This window comes from Heterodontus francisci, chromosome 13 (genome assembly GCF_036365525.1).
Source record: "Heterodontus francisci isolate sHetFra1 chromosome 13, sHetFra1.hap1, whole genome shotgun sequence".
NCBI lineage: Eukaryota > Metazoa > Chordata > Chondrichthyes > Heterodontiformes > Heterodontidae > Heterodontus > Heterodontus francisci.
In genome coordinates, this window is record NC_090383.1 from 103,107,720 (window position 1) to 103,127,361 (window position 19,642).

Below are 19,642 nucleotides of genomic sequence, written 5' to 3' on the forward strand. Positions count from 1 at the left end.
GCTTGAGGCAGTAAGTCAAAGAACAAAGAAAATTACAGCACAGGAACAGGCCCTTCGGCCCTCCAAGCCTGCGCCGATCCAGATCCTCTAGCTAAACATGTCGCCTATTTTCTAAGGGTCTGTATCTCTTTGCTTCCTGCCCATTCATGTATCTGTCTAGATACATCTTAAAAGACGCTATCGTGCCCACGTCTACCACCTCCGCTGGCAACGCGTTCCAGGCACCCACCACCCTCTGCGTAAAGAACTTTCCACGCATATCCCCCCTAAACTTTTCCCCTCTCACTTTGAACTCGTGACCCCTCGTAATTGAATCCCCCACTCTGGGAAAACGTTTCTTGCTATCCACCCTGTCTATACCTCTCATGATTTTGTACACCTCAATCAGGGCCCCCCTCAACCTCCGTCTTTCTAATGAAAATAATCCTAATCTACTCAACCTCTCTTCACAGCTAGCGCCCTCCATACCAGGCAACATCCTGGTGAACCTCCTCTGCACCCTCTCCAAAGCATCTACATCCTTTTGGTAATGTGGCGAACAGAACTGCACGCAGTATTCCAAATGTGGCCGAACCAAAGTCTTATACAACTGTAACATGACCTGCCAACTCTTGTACTCAATACCCCGTCCAATGAAGGAAAGCATGCCGTATGCCTTCTTGACCACAAAGCATGCCGTATGCCTTCTAGTCCCGACTAATAGAGCTGCCGGCCAATCAGCGGGAGCAGTGGTGACTGCTGGGACTGCAGCCCAGCTTCAAGACGAAGATTTCAGTGAGCCCCGGAACCAAGGTAAGTTTTTGTTGCCTCGCTGGGGTGATCGGTCGGTCCTTGGTGAGGCAAGGGTGGTCGATTGGGGGACGGGGTGGGGGGGTGCATGTTAAGCGTTGTTAGTGGTTGGGACAGCAGGAGCGGCCCTCCTCCAGGCACAGGGTGCCTGATCATGAGGGCCCCACACCCACCCACCAGTTGAGTGGCCACTTAAGGGCCTTAATTGGCCTGGGGCGGGCGGGTCATATTTTGCCGCTGCCATCCTGCATGAAGTGGTGGCGGAGACAGGAGCGGGTTGGGAAGGGCTCCCCAAGCCTCCCACTCCATTTAACACCCCCTCTTATACCCCACCCCCGCCCCGCCACCTTCCCGCTCTTTGGGAGTTGTAAAATTCTGGCCACTATATGAAATGTTTTTTTCCCATTTACCTTACCTCTCATAATTTTCTCTGGTTCTAGTGAACGAGCTCCAATATCTCCAACCTCCTTTCATCACGAAAGCCTGTTTCCCTGGGACCATCTTAGAGAATCCCCTCTGCACTGCCTCCATGGCCTGGGCATCCCTCCTAAAGTAGGGCAAACAAAGCTGGACACAATGGGGCAGATTTTCATCTTCATCATTTTGGGCAGTAATCTGGTGAAGCGAATCAGCCGCCCTTTACAGAACTCACCTGACTTTCATTCTTTCGAAATCAAGAGAGTAATAATCAAGCAGGCATTCAAGCATTCCCCCCGAAGGTTGAATGAACTCTCACTGAGGCTACACACTGAGGCGCACAGTGGCGCAGTGGTTAGCACTGCAGCCTCACAGCTCCAGCGACCCGGGTTCAATTCTGGGTACTGCCTGTGTGGAGTTTGCAAGTTCTCCCTGTGTCTCTGTGGGTTTCCTCCGGGTGCTCCGGTTTCCTCCCACATGCCAAAGACTTGCAGGTTGATAGGTAAATTGGCCATTATAAATTGCCCCTAGTATAGGTAGGTGGTAGGGAAATATAGGGACAGGTGGGGATGTGGTAGGAATATGAATTAGTGTAGGATTAGTATAAACGGGTGGTTGATGGTCGGCACAGACTCGGTGGGCCAAAGGGCCTGTTTCAGTGCTGTATCTCGAAACTAAACTAAACTAAATTCCATACACAATGAGCTCTTTGTACTTCACTGATCTCACTCTCTGCTCAAGATGAATCTCGCACAAGCACAATCAAAGCTACACTTGCTTAATTTACACAATAGCCCAACAACCACAGAAAAAAAAACACAGCCAATTGGAAACAGCTAATCATGTCACTTATGCATCAATCAATTACTCTATTGCCAACTCAAAGCCAACCCATAAGGCACAAATAAATTGTTGGCACATTTCTGTCGTTTGGAGTGTAATCCCTGATAGATGCGGTTTGGCAAAGAATGCTATGCTTTCATCAGAATTTCTCTAACCTTCAGATAAAATAGTGTAACGTTACGTAAACAAAGTATTTAGGTGTATTTGAACAGTGGAACAACTCTAATTTGTATTCAGGGCATTAAAACCTGAACAATTGAATATTTTATGTTTTGATCAGTGATTTTTACTTAAACATTGTGCATCAATTAAGTGTTCTACTCAACAGGAGTAAATTAAGAAATAAAAACAAGAAATGCTGGAACCACTCAGCAGGTCTGGCAGCATCTGTGGAAAGAGAAGCAGAGTTAACGTTTCGGGTCAGTGACCCTACTTCGGATCCCTTGTCGGATGAGACGAAGGATGAAATGAAACTGCGGAGTAGAACAGCTTTGAGATAAGGTGAGGCGGTGCTGTTGGAGAGAGAGGTTCAGTGTGTGCATGTGGCGGCGCATAGCACTGAATGTGGATCTCAGGATGCAGCGAGAGTAGCAGTCTGTGGAATGTTGTATTTCTCAAAGATACCTGTAGTCCTAGGTGGATTCAAAACATGATGGGTGAAACTGTAGTTGGAATCCACGTGGCATAAGTCGGAGCCGGAGACAGTCACTGAGGAAGGAGATATGGCTGTGAAAACGAGTTTTGGTAGACACTTTATCAAACACCAGGAGGGAAATAGAAAGCAATGAAGGTGAACAAGGTAAAAGAGACAAACGAAAATCCCATCGGAGAGAAGAGCAGAACTTCTTCAAGGTACGCATTCCTGGAAGAGAAGTGGCAGTGAATTAAACACTAAAATAAAAGCAAAATACTGCATATGCTGGAAATCTGAAATAAAAACAAGAAATGCTGGAACCACTCAGCAGGTCTGGCAGCATCTGTGGAAAGAGAAGCAGAGTTAACGTTTCGGGCCAGTGACCCTTCTTCGGAACTTTAGGAGTAAATTAAGAATGGCTTTGTAATCTGGAATTCTATGTATGAATCAGGTTTATGCTGACGAGATTTGACTAGAGCAAATTACCAGTGAGATTTAAACTGAACTCGAATGAACCACTTCACATTAATTCATAAATAGGCTGAAATGGAATAGAATGTGCTTCCCTACCTAGATCACCAGGTATCCATTTAGCCAGAAGACTAGCACAGAAAGTGTACCAAAGGCATTAAAAAATGTTTAAGAATTTGTTATTTTCTAATTAAAGAAAATACCCACAAAATGTCATATCATTTCTTGCATGCACCTTTGCCTTGAAAGAACAGAAGTAAGAAAGAACTTGGATTTATATAACGCCTTTCCCACGTCAGAACATCCCAAAGTGCCTTACAGCCAATTAAGTACAGTTAAAGTGTAGCCACTGTTATAATGTTAGTAACACAGCAGCTAATTTGCACACAGCAAAGTTCCACAAACAACAATGTAATACATGACCCGATAATCTGTTTTAGTGATGTTGGTTGATGGATAAATATTGGACAGGACACCAGGGAGAACTCACATGCTCTCCTTTCAATAAAATTATTTTATGTCTACAAGAAGAGGTCTTGGTTTAACATCTCATCCAAAAGATGACACTTCCAACAGTGCAGCTCTCTATCAATACTGCACAAAAATGTCAACCTAGATTTTTATGCTCAAATCTTTGGGCTGGAACTTGAACCCACAACATTCTAGGTTAAAGACAAGTATGCTACCTACTGAGCCACAGTGGAGACTAAGTACTTAGAAGTGAATGGTCCTAAGTTGAAAATGTGAGCAATACAGATCAGAAACACTGTCGTACTCATCAGTACTGCTTCATCATAAATTTCTTACTGTAAAGTAATAGCCTGAAAATTAATGTTAGCAACAGCTTGCAGCTGAAGACATAATGAACTTGTCAAGACATTCCTCTGTTCATTATTTTAGCAGAGGCATCTAACTGTTTTAAAGAATTAAACGCCGGTGTAGAACTAACTGAACAGATATGAATGTTAAATATTCATCTACCAATACTGAATGATAATTTCTGAACTAGTAATCTTAGAAGATAAAACCTGGAAGTTACACGTTGTGACATATCATAGATTATCACCTATTACTTCAAAATAAATGAATCAATGAGTCCAAATAGCAGACTGCATAATCTGATATGAATGTATTTGTATAATAATATTAAACCTACTAAGGTTAAAATATTATTAGTGCTGTAAAACTAGGCCAGAAATCTTAAGTGAATCAAGTTGGTTTAGTTCAGGTGATATCTCAAAATCTGACCAGATGTAACCGTGAATATGTGTGTCATATGGTGAACTGTTATTACTGGTTACAAAATCAAGCATAGCTCTGTAATGAGCGAAAGCAAAGTCTGTCAAGTGTGCAAAGCACGATGCAGAAAAAAATCAAATAGCAGCTGTCGAGAAGGGAAGCTTTAGATATTAAGCACAGCATTGTCCATTTTAATAAGAAGAATTGGAATGTCCCAGAGATGCACGATGTTACTGAGCATGCGAAGTATGTAATTATGATTCCTTGATGCCTAAAAATAGGTAATAGCATTAATGTTTATTTGTACTCAGATGTGATTTTCATTGCTATTGTCCATAATAACTGTCATTTATAGGAGCAGGAAACACAGAAGGAAATACTAGTGGTATTAGCACTTTTCCAAGTATTCTGCTCTATGAAAAAGAAAATTAGGACTAACATTCTGGTAATCCTTAAATGCCCACTGCTTAATAATGCTAATTCAAAGCCTGGTATGGCAATTAATGCCAATTGGTCCTGTTTTCCCATAAATACAATGAATTCTTCACTGGAGCCTATTGCTTCTGGCTTGAATTAAACATATTCGGCTGGGTTTTCTGATCGGGCACCCAATCAGGCATCTATCCATTAAATGTAGAATATGACCACTGCTAAAGTATGAATAGCTTGACTGTCAATGCTTAACTGTGTATTGTTGCATCTGTATTTTTACACAAGTTGCTGAATATCTTGGTTTCTCTCTCTACAGATGCTGGCTGACCTGCTAAGTGTTTCCAGCATTGTTTTATTTTTGTTTTCATTTCAGATTTTCAGCCTCTGCAGTATTTTGCTTTTGCCTTAGAATTACCTGGGTGGCCAAGGACATAGCGTTCACCCTGCGAGCACTCTCATGCTAGGCCAGTTGAAGACTGATTTTGGTGATGTTTGGAGCCTCTCTGCTCTCCCAGACTACATCTACATGTGCACAAGATCCATGAAATAAAACTGAAACATAGCAGCCCTTGAATTAAGTTGTTGCAGCTAGTTTAACATTGCTCAGTGTTGCATATTATGGTTAAATTGGCAGTAAACCATTTCAGAACTGTGAAACCAGCAGGATCGGGGTACTTCAGGATTAGCTGAGAACTCCAGCAATAACACCAACACCAATGTGGTGAAACTTTGCTCCCAACAGAAAACATGGGACATCACTTGGAATAAAATAAGGATATTAATACTCCAAGAACCAGCAGCAGAAAACATGCCAGAGTTTCAAAAAGGAACTCATCTTGTATTTAACAGAATGGTCCTCTTTATAGCTTTTCCCACTTCTCTCGAAACAGCAGCTATCATATACCATTAAATAGCCTGTAGCTGACTGAGAAACACATTCAGTAGTCAGAAGATAACAAGTAACCTTGTGATTGAAAATCTTCTGTTAATTAAATGTTACCAAAGGTATTTTGATTACTTGCCCCTTCTGCTTTCTCCTCATTGTTTGCCAACATCTCTTGTAGAGCCCGAACAGAGAGGGATTGCTCCAGCACAAAGGTGCAGATTGAGAGATCTGGAGGGACATTCTGCAATAAAAGAAACACGATGTAATATTTAAAAAGCTGTTTCTCATCAGAAAAAAACATAGTATTCAATCATTATTTCTAAGATCAATGTAACATTTTTTGCATTCCCTCTTCAAACTGTATCTCCAAGCCAACTGGCAAATATAAAATTTTTCAGCTAGATATACAGGGATTTGAGCAATGGTACACCATCATTCCAAGTATCACATAAAGCATTAATTTGAATTAAGATGGGAGCAAAGGGATTTATGTATCCATGTGCACAAATCACTAAAAGCTACTGCACAAGTACAAAATAATTAAAACAGCTAATGGAATGTGGGCCCTTATCTCAAGAAGGTTATAATACATAAGTGAGGAAGCGATGCTTCAGATGTACACAGCTTTGGTAAGTACCCATCTGAAGTATTGCACTGACTGCTGGGAACCAAACCACAGGAAGAATATACTGGCCTTGCAGGGGATAGAACGTAGATTTTCCAAAATGATACCAGGGCTTGAAGAGTTAAATATGAGAGCAAGTTGCATAAAATTGTTTCTATTCCCTTGAGTTTAGAAGGTTGCGAGATGTTTGAAATGATAAAGGGATTCAATAGGATAGATGCAGAAAAACTATTTTTTCTGGTGGGTGAATCTAGAACAAGGGGCACAAATAAAATTGAAACTGGGTCAGTTTATGTGAGAGCAGAAAGCACTTTTTCACACAAACAGTAATGTAAACGTGAAACTCTCTCCTTCAAAATGGTGTGGATGCTGGTTCAATTGAAATATTCAAAACTAAAAACAATAGATTTTTGTTAGATAAAGATACAGGAGTAGAGATACTGATTACCTATGATCTAATTGAATGGCACACAGGCTGAAGGTCTGAATGGCCTACTCCTGTTCCTATGTTTCTAAGAAGGATGAAAACTAATTATTCTTATCCATGCTTAAAAAAAGCACGTGAAATAAATAAATGGAGTAACACCCCAATCATTACTACAATATCCTGCATTTTCTTTATCATCTATGACTCTGTAGATCAACTTACAAATTTCAACAAGCAGAATGTGCGAGACTGGAGTTTGTATAGTAACTGACCAAGTCTAGGTTCAGCACTGTACTGATGAGGGTAGTTGCTTTACTTACACATGAACTGCATCCAATGGTTTCTAGACTTACTAAGGGTTACACACAGTATCCAATACTGAGCAGTCAGTTACACAGTCTAGCTACACTGTATAGAACTTCACTTCATGATGCATCCTGTCTGCTCCAAATTTGCAACAGTAAATAGAGTCCTGTTGTTTACATCTAACAGTTCACTGGTTTGATTCAACCTCTGCTGATATGTTGCATATTGAATGATACACAAGACAGAATGTGCTACATGACCAAAACCGATTCATGATGTTCTGATAATATCTTCAGCTATTACAGTACAGGTCTTTTGCAACCTACACACATTTACTATTTCTCAGATGGGCAGTGTTACGATCGACTGCTCCAGTCAAAGCCCCCCATCAAAATATACGATTCTGATTGTGGTGGGAGAAACGCACTGTTAATAGAAACGCACTGTTAATTCAATCCCGTCCCTCCACAGATCGCCTAACATATCATTTTTAAACTTTGCAAATTAAAGACCCAGCCAAATTGTACCATCAATTAACCCCCGAATGAGGCTAACCAAACCAGGTGTCTTTAAGTCAACAAATTAACTGTTTAATTGGAAAAACGAAATTCTTAAACACTACAAAGATATAAACAACATTTAAAATAGAAAAAATTAGAGTCCTTGCAGATTTACGCTCCTGTCAGATGTGGAACAGACCAAGGTTGCTTGAAGTCCTCACAGCCGTCCGATGGGGGGAAAAAAGTTCTTCAACAGTAGAACAGTCCATCGTCTAATTCAGAAGTAGAAATAGCTGCTCCTTTTCCAGCAATGAATTTCAACAATTAACAACTTGAAAATACTTTTTTAAATGAATCAATTTGGCATTAGAATTTTTGAGGGCTAAAGGGTTGTCACACTCTAACTTCCCTTCCTTCAGTTTAAATTGTCAGAGATCTCTGTTTTGGCTTGACTTTTTTAAATTTTGAGAGAGAATAATAAATAAACAGACTAAATTCTCTTCCTTCCGTTTAAATGGTTTGAGAGCTCTCCTTTCAGGTGCTAACACACAGCTGACTGTATGTTTTTCAGAGTTAGAACAGACTGTTTCCACTATAAGTCTGTTCAAAATTAAATTGTAACAATCTATCTCTCGATCTCTGGTCCTGAATGGCTGTATTCCAGGCAACAAGAATGCATTCTTTAACTCAGGCTTTGGAGCTTGCTGCCTTAAAGCAGTATGGCTCCCTTTCCAGCCTTAAAGGCATACCGCATTCTTCCCAGAAAAAAACTACAGGGTCATAACAGCAGATAAATGCTTGGAACAACCTACCCACTGCTGGATTTATCTCATCACTCCTACTCCTCCCTTATGATTATTTGGCACTCAAATTATTCATTTCGGTGTCCCAATAAAATTTTAATTTATGGTCTCCGTCCACATTGGAATATTGCTTATGTAATTGGTTTTGTTTAATTTTAAAACTTTTGTTTTGAGCTTACATTCAATGTGAATTTCAATCATATTATGATCACTCTTCCCCACATGATCCCTTACTATGAGATTACTAATTAACCCTGTCTCATCACATAAGACAAGGTCTAAAATAAACCTCTTCACTGGTTGGTTCCATGATGTATTATGCTAGGAAACTGTCTCAAATACATTTCATGAATACATCTTCCAAACTACTTTTGCCAATTTGATTTATCCAGTGTATATGAAGATTAAAGACCCCCACAATTATTGCATTGCCTTTGTTACAAGTTCCTCTTATTTCTTGATTAATGCTCTTCCAACAGTATAGTTAATGTTAGGGGGGCCTATAAACTACTCCACCAGTGTTTTTTCTTCTCTCTACCCATACTGATTCTACTTCCTGTTCTTCAGAGCCAAGATTCTTCCTCACTACTGTCCTTATGTCATCCTTTATTGTCAGGGTTACATCCCCGCCGCTTCTTTTTCATTTTGTCTGCCTTTGTGGAACGTCCATTACCCTGGGATATTTAGTTCCCAACTTTGGTCACCATGTAACTACATGTCTGTATTGGCTATTCGATCAAACACACTTATCTTTATTTGGGCCATTAATTCATCTATTTTGCTGTGAAATTTTTGTGCATTCAGATAAAGCACCATTAATTTTAACTTTTAACCATTTTTCCCTGATTTGACCTTATTCACTGATGCACTATTACCATTAAAATCTTCAGGCACCATCTACAGTGTAACACACGACTGGTACAAGACTCAGTAGTGTACTATAATATCTCACCAAGTCCTCAGGAAGTACCATATTATTCGAGGATAGGACACTTGAAGTTAGCTGGGCACTTAGTTTAATTGTAGTAACTAAGGATTTACTCCAGCTAAAGAAAAGCCTTAGTTACTACAATTAAACTACGTGCTCAGCTAACTTCAAGTCAAAATCACTAGACAATCACTAGATTGATGATATATAATTCCAGTGGGAAAATGTGTTGTAATATATGTGGGAGTTTGGCAAATCAATGGATAATTTTAGATCAAGAAGGCCATTCAGCTCATTTACTCTCATCTTTCAAGAATCCATTCCATTTTCCCATTTCTGAGTGTTCAGGCAAACTCCACTAAAAACCCAGCCTGAATTTGCAGGTCACAGAAGCATAAGAATATTTGGACCAGCAGTAGCTACTGCTACATTACCTTCAAGACCTGATGAATTGTACATAATTCCAAATAACAAATTGTCTTATTAGCCTAAAAGTTGCAATTTGTCTGCAATTTAGAGCTGACTGTGGTTCCTGAAAGTTTTGGGGAGAAATCACTGCTGCTGGTTTACTTATCATTTTTCTGTTTTTAGTCTGTGGGCTGAAATGTGGCCATTCTCTGCAGCAGATTGGGCTATTCAATTAAAGGATACAATATATCTGCTAACTCAGCTGGAAACTGCAATTAAGAGAGAGTTAAGGACCTCAATTGCAATGAAAGGATAAAGCTAGCTGTTTACTCAATAATTGCTGTAGATTTGAGCAAGAAAAAACAACTTGGCAGGCCGGAAGTTGCAAACCTTTTCGCAAGTACTCAAGAAAAGAAGGCATACGCTGAAAGAAACTGATGGCAGAACCCCCCACCCCTAGCCCCCACCCACACCTTCCGCAAAGCACCTGGTTTCCCAAGCATGGCAGGAGGTGGCTTGTAGCAAACTGGACCAGTCAACCACCAAAGAATCCAAATGTGGCTGATTCACATGTGGGGCCTTCACAATACATTGACCAGGAAAATCGAGGGTCACCAGAATTCCAACAAGCTTTCAGTGGAACCTTGCACTCTGACACAAATTTATTGCTTCCACAAGGGAATTGCTCAGAAGGAATGATAGGTTAAATGTCTCATAAACGTCCAGGGAAATGCTAACTAAATTGCCAACATTCTTGTACAATATCCCAGAGAAAATAAATGCCTTGTACTGATTTGAAGGTTGTGCTGAGTATTTATTATTTATTGGTTGCAATGTAGTAAGAGTCTTGCATGCAATGAAAATGAATTAAATATGTAAGTACATTGCTAGGCAGACCCGAATACTTTGGCAGGATCAACACTGGAGGTCTCTTGCAGGTACACCCCAACACTTTTATTGGCCCTGTGGGTTTTTAACTGCATAATTTATTAATTTAGAGATATAGCACTGAAACAGGCCCTTCGGTCCACCAAGTCTGTGCCGACCAACAACCACCCATTTATACTCATCCTACATTAATCCCATATTCCCTACCACATCCTCACCATTCTCCTAAGACCTATCTACACTAGGGGCAATTTACCTATCAAATGCAAGTCTTTGGCTGGGGGAGGAAACCGGAGCACCCGGCAGAAACCCACGCAGTCACAGGGAGATCTGCAAACTCCACACAGGCAGTACCCAGAACCGAACCTGGGTCGCTGGAGCTGTGAGGCTGCGGTGCTAACCACTGCGCCACTGCACTAACAGCCAATGAACTACCCACAGACATATGAACCAACTAACTGATGCACTGGTCAGCCAAAGCTGCAGCTATTTCATTTCCTTTTCTACCAACAGGAAGCAACAGAAGCATGACAAAAAAAATACTGCCAATGCTAGATTCTGCAATAAAACCAGAAAGCATTTGAAAACTCTTAGCCGGTCAGGTAGCATCTGATGGAAAAGCAAAATACCAAGATGCAGGAAATATGGAATAAAAACTGAAAATGCTGGAAATACTCAGCAGATCTGGTAGCATCTGTGGGGGGAGAAACAGAGATAATATTTCAGGTTGATGGCCTTCATCAGAATCCAGTTCTGATGAAAGGTCACTGACCTGAAATGCTAACTTTGTTCTTCTCTCCACAGATGCTGCCAGACCTGCTGAGTATTTGCAGCATTTTGTGTTTTAACTTGAGCAGCACCATACAGATGCTTATTGTTTGCACACTGTTGCAAATACAGGAGTCCTTTGATGGTTACCAACAAGTTCCCACTTCTCTTCTACCACCACCATTGACTTCTCTACTTTTCCCAGTGACTTACCCAGAGGTAGGTCTAGAGGCTCACTAACTGCATTTGGGATTTGTGTTGCTGTGCTAGTGCTTGCAAAGCTTGCTGAGAGGAATGCAAGGTGCTGTATTTCCTGGACAATTGGCAGTGCTGGTGGGCTGTTCCAGCATATAATGATGGAAAGGTGACTGATGTTACAATTTGTCCACTTGCACAGTTATCCACTTGTGCAGGCACTGAAGCGGTCATGACATGTTGAAAGTTGAATGACCACGTGTACATGGCAGATATGTGCCAAAGCTATAGCTACTGTTATGACCGACCACTCCTGTCAAAGGCCCCAATCAAAATATACGATTCTGATTGTGGTGAGACCAACGCACGGTTAATTTAATCCTGTCGCTCCACAGATCAGCTAACAAATAATTTTAAAAGTTTCCAAATTAAAGAAAGACCTAGCCAAATTGTACCTTCTATTAACCCCCAAATGAGGCTTACCAAAATAGGTGTCTTTAAATCAATAAATTAACTCTTTAATTAGAAGAACTAAATTCTTAAACACTTTGAAGATATAAACAACATTTAAAATAGAAAAAAATAGAGTCCTTGCAAATTTGCAGTCCAATGTTGCTTGAAGTCCTCACAGGATGTTGCCTGAAGTCCTCACAGAATGTTGCTCGAAGTCCTCACAGAACGTTGCTTCCCTTTTCCAGCGAATTTCAACAATTAACGGCTTACAAACACTTTCAACAGAATCAATCTGACTTGAGAGTTTTTGAGGGATAAAAGATTGCCACAGTCTAACTTCCCTTTTTTCAATTTAAATTACCAGAGATCTCTGTTTTGGCTTGATGTTTTAGAATTTTGAGAGATGTTAATTAAACAGACTAAAATCCTCTTCCTTCAGGTTAAATGGTTGAGAATACTTTTTCAGGTGTGCTCATCACAGCTGTGTCCTCTGTGTCTGTGTGTTCAGTTAGAACCAGCTGTCTTCTACAAAAAGCCAGTTCAAAACTGAATTGTAACAAATGTATCGCATGAGACTCACTCCCGGTGGCTGTTTCCATGGTATTGAGAATGCACCCTTTGAATCGCAGTCTCCAAATGGCTGTTTCTAAGGCAATGAAAATGCACCTTCCTATAACTCCTGAAGCTTGCTGGTTCTTAAAGCAATACTGATCCCTTGCAAGCCTTAAAGGCAAACCGCATATTCCAAATAAAAACTACAGGACCATGACACTACGTAGTGCATGCCATTAGGTATCCTTGTTTTATACAGCTAGGTTTTGTTGCTGTGGTTTTAAGTGTGTATCCCATTGAAGAGGTGAGAGTGTCAAGGCTTTCAACTATAATTTACAGTGTAATGTGTGCCCTGCAGGTATGCATGCTCAGCAATGACAAGCATTTTTTAAAATGTTTCATGGGATGTCGGCATCACAAGCCAGGCCAGCATTTATTGCCCATCCCTAATTGCCCATGAGATGGTGGTGGTGAGCTGCCTTCCTTGAACCGCTGCAGTCCATGTGGGGTAGGTACACCCACAGTGCTATTAGGAAGGGAGTTCCAGGATCTTGACCCAGTGATAGTGAAGGAACAGCGATAGAGTTCCAAGTCAGGATGGTATGTAGCTTGGAGGGGATCTTGCAGTTGGTGGTGTCCCCACGCATCTGCTGCCCTTGTCCTTCTAAGTGGTAGAGGATGTGGGTTTGGAAGGTCCTGCTTGAGTAGCCTTGGTGCATTGCTGCAGTGCTTCTTGTAGATGCTACACACTGATGCCACCGTGTGTCAGTGGTGGAGGTAGTGAATGTTTGTGGATGGGGTGCAAATCAAGCGGGCTGCTTTGTCCTGGATGGTGTCGAGCTTCTTGAGTGTTGTTGGAGCTGCACCCATCCAGGCAAGTGGAGAGTATTCCATCACACTCCTGACTTATGGCTTGTAGATGGTGGACAGGCTTTGAGAAGTCAGGAGGTGAGTTACTCGCCGCAGGATTCCTAGCCTCTGACCTGCTCTTGTAGCTATGGTATTTATATGGCTACTCCAGTTCAGTTTCTGGTCAATGGTAACCCCCAGTGGGGGATTCAGCAATCATAATGCCATTGAATGTCAAGGGGATATGGTTAGATTCTCTTTTGTTGGAGATGATCATTGCCTGGCACTTGCGTGGCGCGAATGTTACTTGCCACTTATCAGCCCAAGTCTGGATATTGTCCAGGTCTTGCTGCATTTCTACACAGACTGCATCAGTATCTGAGTAGTCGCGAATGGTGCTGAACATTGTGGAATTGTCAGCGAACATCCCCACTTCTGACCTTATGATTGAAGGAAGGTCATTGATGAAGCAGCTGTCGATGGTTGGGCCTAGGACACTACCCTGAGGAACCCCTACAGCAGTGTTCTGAGACTGAGATGATTAACCTCCAACAACCACAACCATCTTCCTTTGTGCTAGGTAGGACTCCAACCAGCAGAGAGCTTTTCCCCCAATTCCTATTGACTCCAATTTTGCTAGGGCTCCTTGATGCCATACTCAGTCAAATGCTGCCTTGATGTCAAGGGCAGTCACTCTCACCTCACCTCTTTTGTCCATGTTTGAACCAAGGCTGTAATGAGGTCAGGAGCTGAATGGCCCTGGCGGAACCCAAACTGAGCGTTACTGAACTGGTTATTGCTAAGCAAGTGCCGCTAGAAGGCACTGTTGATGACACCTTCCATAACTTTACTGATGATTGAGAGTAGACTGATGGGGCAGTAATTGACCGGGTTGGACTTGTCCTGCTTTTTGTGTACTGGACATACCTGGGCAATTTTCCACATTGATGACAGTGTTGTAGCTGTACTGGAACAGCTTGGCTATGGGCGCAACAAGTTCTGGAGCACAGGTCTTCAGTACTATTGCTGGAATGCTGTCAGGGCCCATAGCCTTTGCAGTATCCAGTTCCTTCAGTCATTTCTTGATATCACGCGGAGTGAATCGAACTGGCTGAAGACTGGCATCTATGATGCTGGGGACTTCAGGAGGAGGCTGAGATAGATCATCCACTTGGCACTTCTATCTGAAGATTGTTGGAATAGCTTCAGCCTTATCTTTTGCACTTATGTGCTAGGCTCCCCCATCATTGAGGATGGGAATATTTGTGGAGCCACCTCCTCCTGTTAGTTGTTTAATTGTCCAAATTGTCCACCACCATTCATGACTGGATGTGGCAGGACTGCAGAGCTTAGATCTGATCCATTGGTTGTGGGTTCATTTAGCTCTGTCTATCACATGCTGCTTATTCTGTTTGGAATGCAAGCAGTCCTGTGTTGTAGCTTCACCAGGTTGACACCTCATTTTGAGGTAAGCCTGGTGTTGCTTCTGGCATGCCCTCCTGCACTCTTCATTGGACCAGGGTTGATCCCCCGGCTTGATGGTAATGGTAGAGTGGGGGATATGCCGAGCCACGAGGTTGCAGATTGTGGTTGACTACAGTTCTGCTACTGCTGATGGTCCACAGCACCTCATGGATGCCAGTTTTACATTGCTAGATCTGATCGAAATCTATCCCATTTAGCACGGTGGTAGTGCCACACAACATGATGGGGGGTATCCTCAATGTGAAGATGGGACCTCGTCTCCACAAGGACTGTGCGGTGGTCACTCTACCAATATTGTCATGGACAGATGCATCTGTGGCGGGCAGATTGGTGAGGATGAGGTCAAGTATGTTTTTGCCTCTTGTTGGTTCCTTCACCACCTGCTGCAGACCCAGTCTAGTACCTATGCCCTTTAGGACCCGGCCATCTCGGTCAGTAGTGGTGCTACTGAACCCCTCTTGGTGATAGACATTGAACTCCCGCACCCAGAGTACAGTCTGTGCCCTTGCCACCCTCAGTGCTTTCTTCCAGTGATGTTCAACATGGAACAGCACTGACTCATCAGCTGAGGGTGGTAATCAGCAGGAGGTTTCCTTGCCCATGTTTGACCTGATGCCATGAGACGAACATACGAATTAGGAGCAGAAGTAGGCCACTCGGCCCCTCGAGCCTGCTCCGCCATTCAATAAGATCATGGCTGATCTGTTTCTGCCTCGAATTCCACAATCCCATCTAACCCCAATAACCCTTGACTCCCTTGCCTAACAAAAATCTATCTAATTCTACCTTAAAAATATTCAATAACCCCGCCTCCACTACCTTCTGAAACAGAGAGTTCCAAAGTCACACAATTATCTGAGAGAAAATATTTCTCCTCATCTCTGTCCTAAAAGGGAGATCCCTAATTTTAAAACAGTGACCCCTAGTTCTGGACTCACCCACAAGAGGAAACATCCTTTCCACATCCACCTTATCAAGACCATTCAGGATCTTATAAACTTCAATCAAGTCTCCCCCCACTCTTCTAAACTCCAGTGAAAACAAGCCCAGTCTGTCCAACCTTTCCTCATAAGACAACCCGTTCATTCCAGGTATAAATCTAGTAAACCTCCTCTGAACTGCCTCCAATGCATTTACATCCTTCCTTAAATAAGGAGACCAAAACTGCACACAGTATTCAATATGTGGTCTCACCAATGCCCTGTGTAACTGAAGCATTACATCCTTACTTTTATTTTCAATTCCTCTCGTTATAAAGGATAGCATTCCATTAGCCTTCTTTATTACTTGCTGTACCTGCATACTAACTTTCTGTGACTCATGCAGTAAAACACCTAAATCCCTCTGCACCTCGGAATTCTGCAGTTGTTCTCCGTTTAAGTAACACTCTGCTTTTTTAGTCTTCCTGCCAAAGTGAACAACTTCACATTTTCCCACATTATACTCCATCTGCCAGATTTTTGCCCACTCACTCAACCTATCTACTCAGTCTGCAACCTCCTTATGTCCTCTTCACAACATACTTTCCTACCTATCTTTATGTCATCTGCAAATTTAGCTACCATGCCAACACTCCCCTCATCTAAGTCATTGATATAAATTGTAAAATGTTGAGGACGCAGCACAGACCCCTGTGGGACTCTACTCGTCACATCCTGCCAATCAGAAAAGGACCCATTTATGCATACTCTCTGTTTTCTGCCAGCCAGCCAATCTTCTATCCATGCTAATATGTTACGCACTACACCATGAGCTCCTACTTTGTGCAATAACCTTTTATGTGGCAGCTTGTCAAATGCCTTCTGGAAATCCAAGTACAATACGTCAACAGGCTCACCTTTATCCACAGCGCATGTTACTCCTTCAAAGAACTCCAACAAATTGGTTAAACACGATTTCCCTTTCACAAAACCATGCTGACTATTCCCGATTACCTTGAGTTTCTCTATGTGCCCAGCTAGAACCTCCTTAATGATCGATATTAACACCTTCCCCATGACAAACATCAAGCTAACTAGCCTATAGTTACCTGTTTTCTAAAGCCATGAGAATAAGTGGTGACTTGGTATTGATTAACAGTTAAGTGTACAGCAGGTTGCCAACAACAATTGTGGGCCATGTACCTGGTAAATAAAACCACTGGTAGGATTACCTTCACAACATCCTTAAAGTATGCCACCTTCTTATATCTGTACGCAGGTCTTCCAGGTGCTGCAGGTAGTGTTGCGTCTGGTCACTACCTCCTGCTAGGCTCTATTGTTCTTTGGGAAGGGTGGCCTGAAGTAGCAAACAGAGCATCATTCTCTGTCAGAAGCACCCTCATCCCCACCTGACTGACCAAACTTCTATCACGAAGCCGAGCATGGGCCAAGAGCTCACCACAACTATTACAGCCACAGTGGCCCCAAAGGTTCCTGAAGGATCAGCCCTCTTCCAATCAGACAGGTGTAAATTTCATCTCAGGCTGCTTGTGCTGGCTCCACACATAAACCCAAAAAATGAATGCGCAAAATGTTCTTTTCTACCACCTGCCTGCCCTAATTATATTTTTGATCATCACATTCAGCTAACCTGGCTCAGTTTTCTTGCCAGCACCAGAAAAATAACTATGAGTACTGCTGGATTGCCATAAAAGCCCAGCTGGTTATATTAACGTAGGTCTGGGTAGGGAACCTGCTACTTCTAGCTGATCTGGCCTCCATGTGACTCCAGCCCCACATAATGTGGTTGACTCTTAATGCCCTCGGGGCATCTATAAGGGGCAATGAACACTGGCTTGCCAGCATCACAGAACAAATTTTAAAATGTAGAAGAATTGTCAGCTCTGTGTCAATAGATTGTTACTTCAAACTCCACTCCAGCACTTCAGCACAAAATCTAGTCTGGCACTTCAGTAAAGAAAGAACTTGCATTTACATGGTAACTTTCACATCAACAGGTCAGCCTAAAGAGCTTCACAACCAAATAATTATTTTTGGACTGCTCCGTTGGCAAGCACTACAGCTAATTTGTGCACAGTAAGTGAAATAAATTAACAGCTAATCTGTTAGATTGATGGACAAATACTGGCCAGGACACTCTCCTGCTCCTTGTCAAATTGCACCTAAACAGAAAGACAGGGCCTCAGCTTACCACCTAGTCCAAATGGTGCCACTTCAAACAATGCTGTTTTCCTTCATTAATGTATGCAAATATCAACCCAGATCATGTATTCAAATCCTAAAATGACTGTCATCTGACTCAGAAGGCAGAATGCATTACAAAGCCAGTCTAACACCTGAGTGAATGCTCCACTTTCGAAGGTGCCTTACATTTCATAAGACATCAAACTGTCTACCAATTCAAGTTGACATTAAAGATCCATAGAGCACTGCGTGAAGCAGAGCAGATTTCTCCCAGTGCTGAACAAGATTCAAGAATGGTGGCTCTGTTATCTTTTTGATATTCTTACAGATCTATTACAATATCTTCACAATGCTTCAATACCATACACATAAAAAACGCATGAGATAGCTGTCTTTCTGTATGATTCCTCATTCTTATTAGAAGGGGCTGTTTTCCTTTGGTTGGAAAGTTTCAGGAGACTGAGACTTAAGTTGCACAGGAATATATCTAACCACTTCAATGGCAAATCAATACAGCTTTAATAAATGTGCTAAAAATAAAGCATCTTGTAGGATAAAGAACCAGACTATTGCTCCAATTCTCTGGTTCTCAAAAGGACAGCTGGATATCCCGACATGACAATGCTGTCAATTTCAAAAAATAACTCTTTGCTCATTTACTGGCTCATTGAAAAGAATTCTGCAAGCAGCTTTTCCACTTCAGTTACCAGCTTATTCGCACATTGTGGTTGCTATAGACAAATATCTCTTTTAGATATCCGGTTAGCACTGAAATGCTTTGCTCAATAAGCAAAATATGCTTAATCTATCATCTGCCAAATTTCTGCCTCTGGCAAATATCTTCCTTTAAAAGAGAATTCCCATTTTGACAATTGAGTACTCATTTTCAGTCACAATACACATTCATATAGCTAGAAACATAGGAGCAAGAGTAGGCCATTCAGCCCATCGAGCCTGTTCCGCCATTCAATTAGATCATGGCTGATCATCTACCTCAATGCCACTCTCCCGTGCTATCCCCATATCCCTTGATATCATTCGTATCCAGATATTTATCAATTTCTGTCTTGAACATGCTCATGATTGAGCTTCCACAGCCCTCTGGGGTAGAGAATTCCAAAGATTCACCACCCTCTGAGTGAAGAAATTCCTCCTCATCTCAGTCTTAAATGGCCTACCCCTTATTCTGAGACTATGTCCCCTGGTTCCAGACTCACCAGCCAGGGGAAACATCCTATCTACATCCACCCTGCCATGTCCTGTAAGAATTTTATAAGTTTCAATGAGATCACCTCTCATTCTTCAAAACCCGAGAGAATACAGGCCCAGTTTCCTCAATCTCTCCTCATAAGACATCCTGCCATGCCAGGGATTAGTCTGGTGAACCTCTGTTGCACTCCCTCTATGGCAAATATATCCTTCCTTAGATGAGGAGACCAAAACTGTACCCAATGTTCCAGGTGTAGTCTCACCAAGGCTCTATACAATTGCAGCAAGACTGCTTTGCTCCTGTACTCAAATCCCCTTGTGATGAAGGCCAGCATTGCATTTACCTTCCTAATTGCTTGCTGCACCTGCATGTTAGCTTTCAGTAACTCGTGAACAAGGACTCCCAGATT

General features: G+C 42.0%; 1 protein-coding gene across 1 annotated transcript in view; it reads right to left on the reverse strand.

Moving 5' to 3' along the window:
- Window positions 1-19,642, reverse strand: part of ryr2a (ryanodine receptor 2a (cardiac)) — a 707,940-nt gene that overhangs the window by 476,928 nt on the left and 211,370 nt on the right. Inside the window, exon 3 of the mRNA XM_068045285.1 lies at window positions 5,848-5,952. Within this exon, the coding sequence (XP_067901386.1) occupies window positions 5,848-5,952 (105 nt within the window). The remainder of the gene's footprint in view (window positions 1-5,847; window positions 5,953-19,642) is intronic.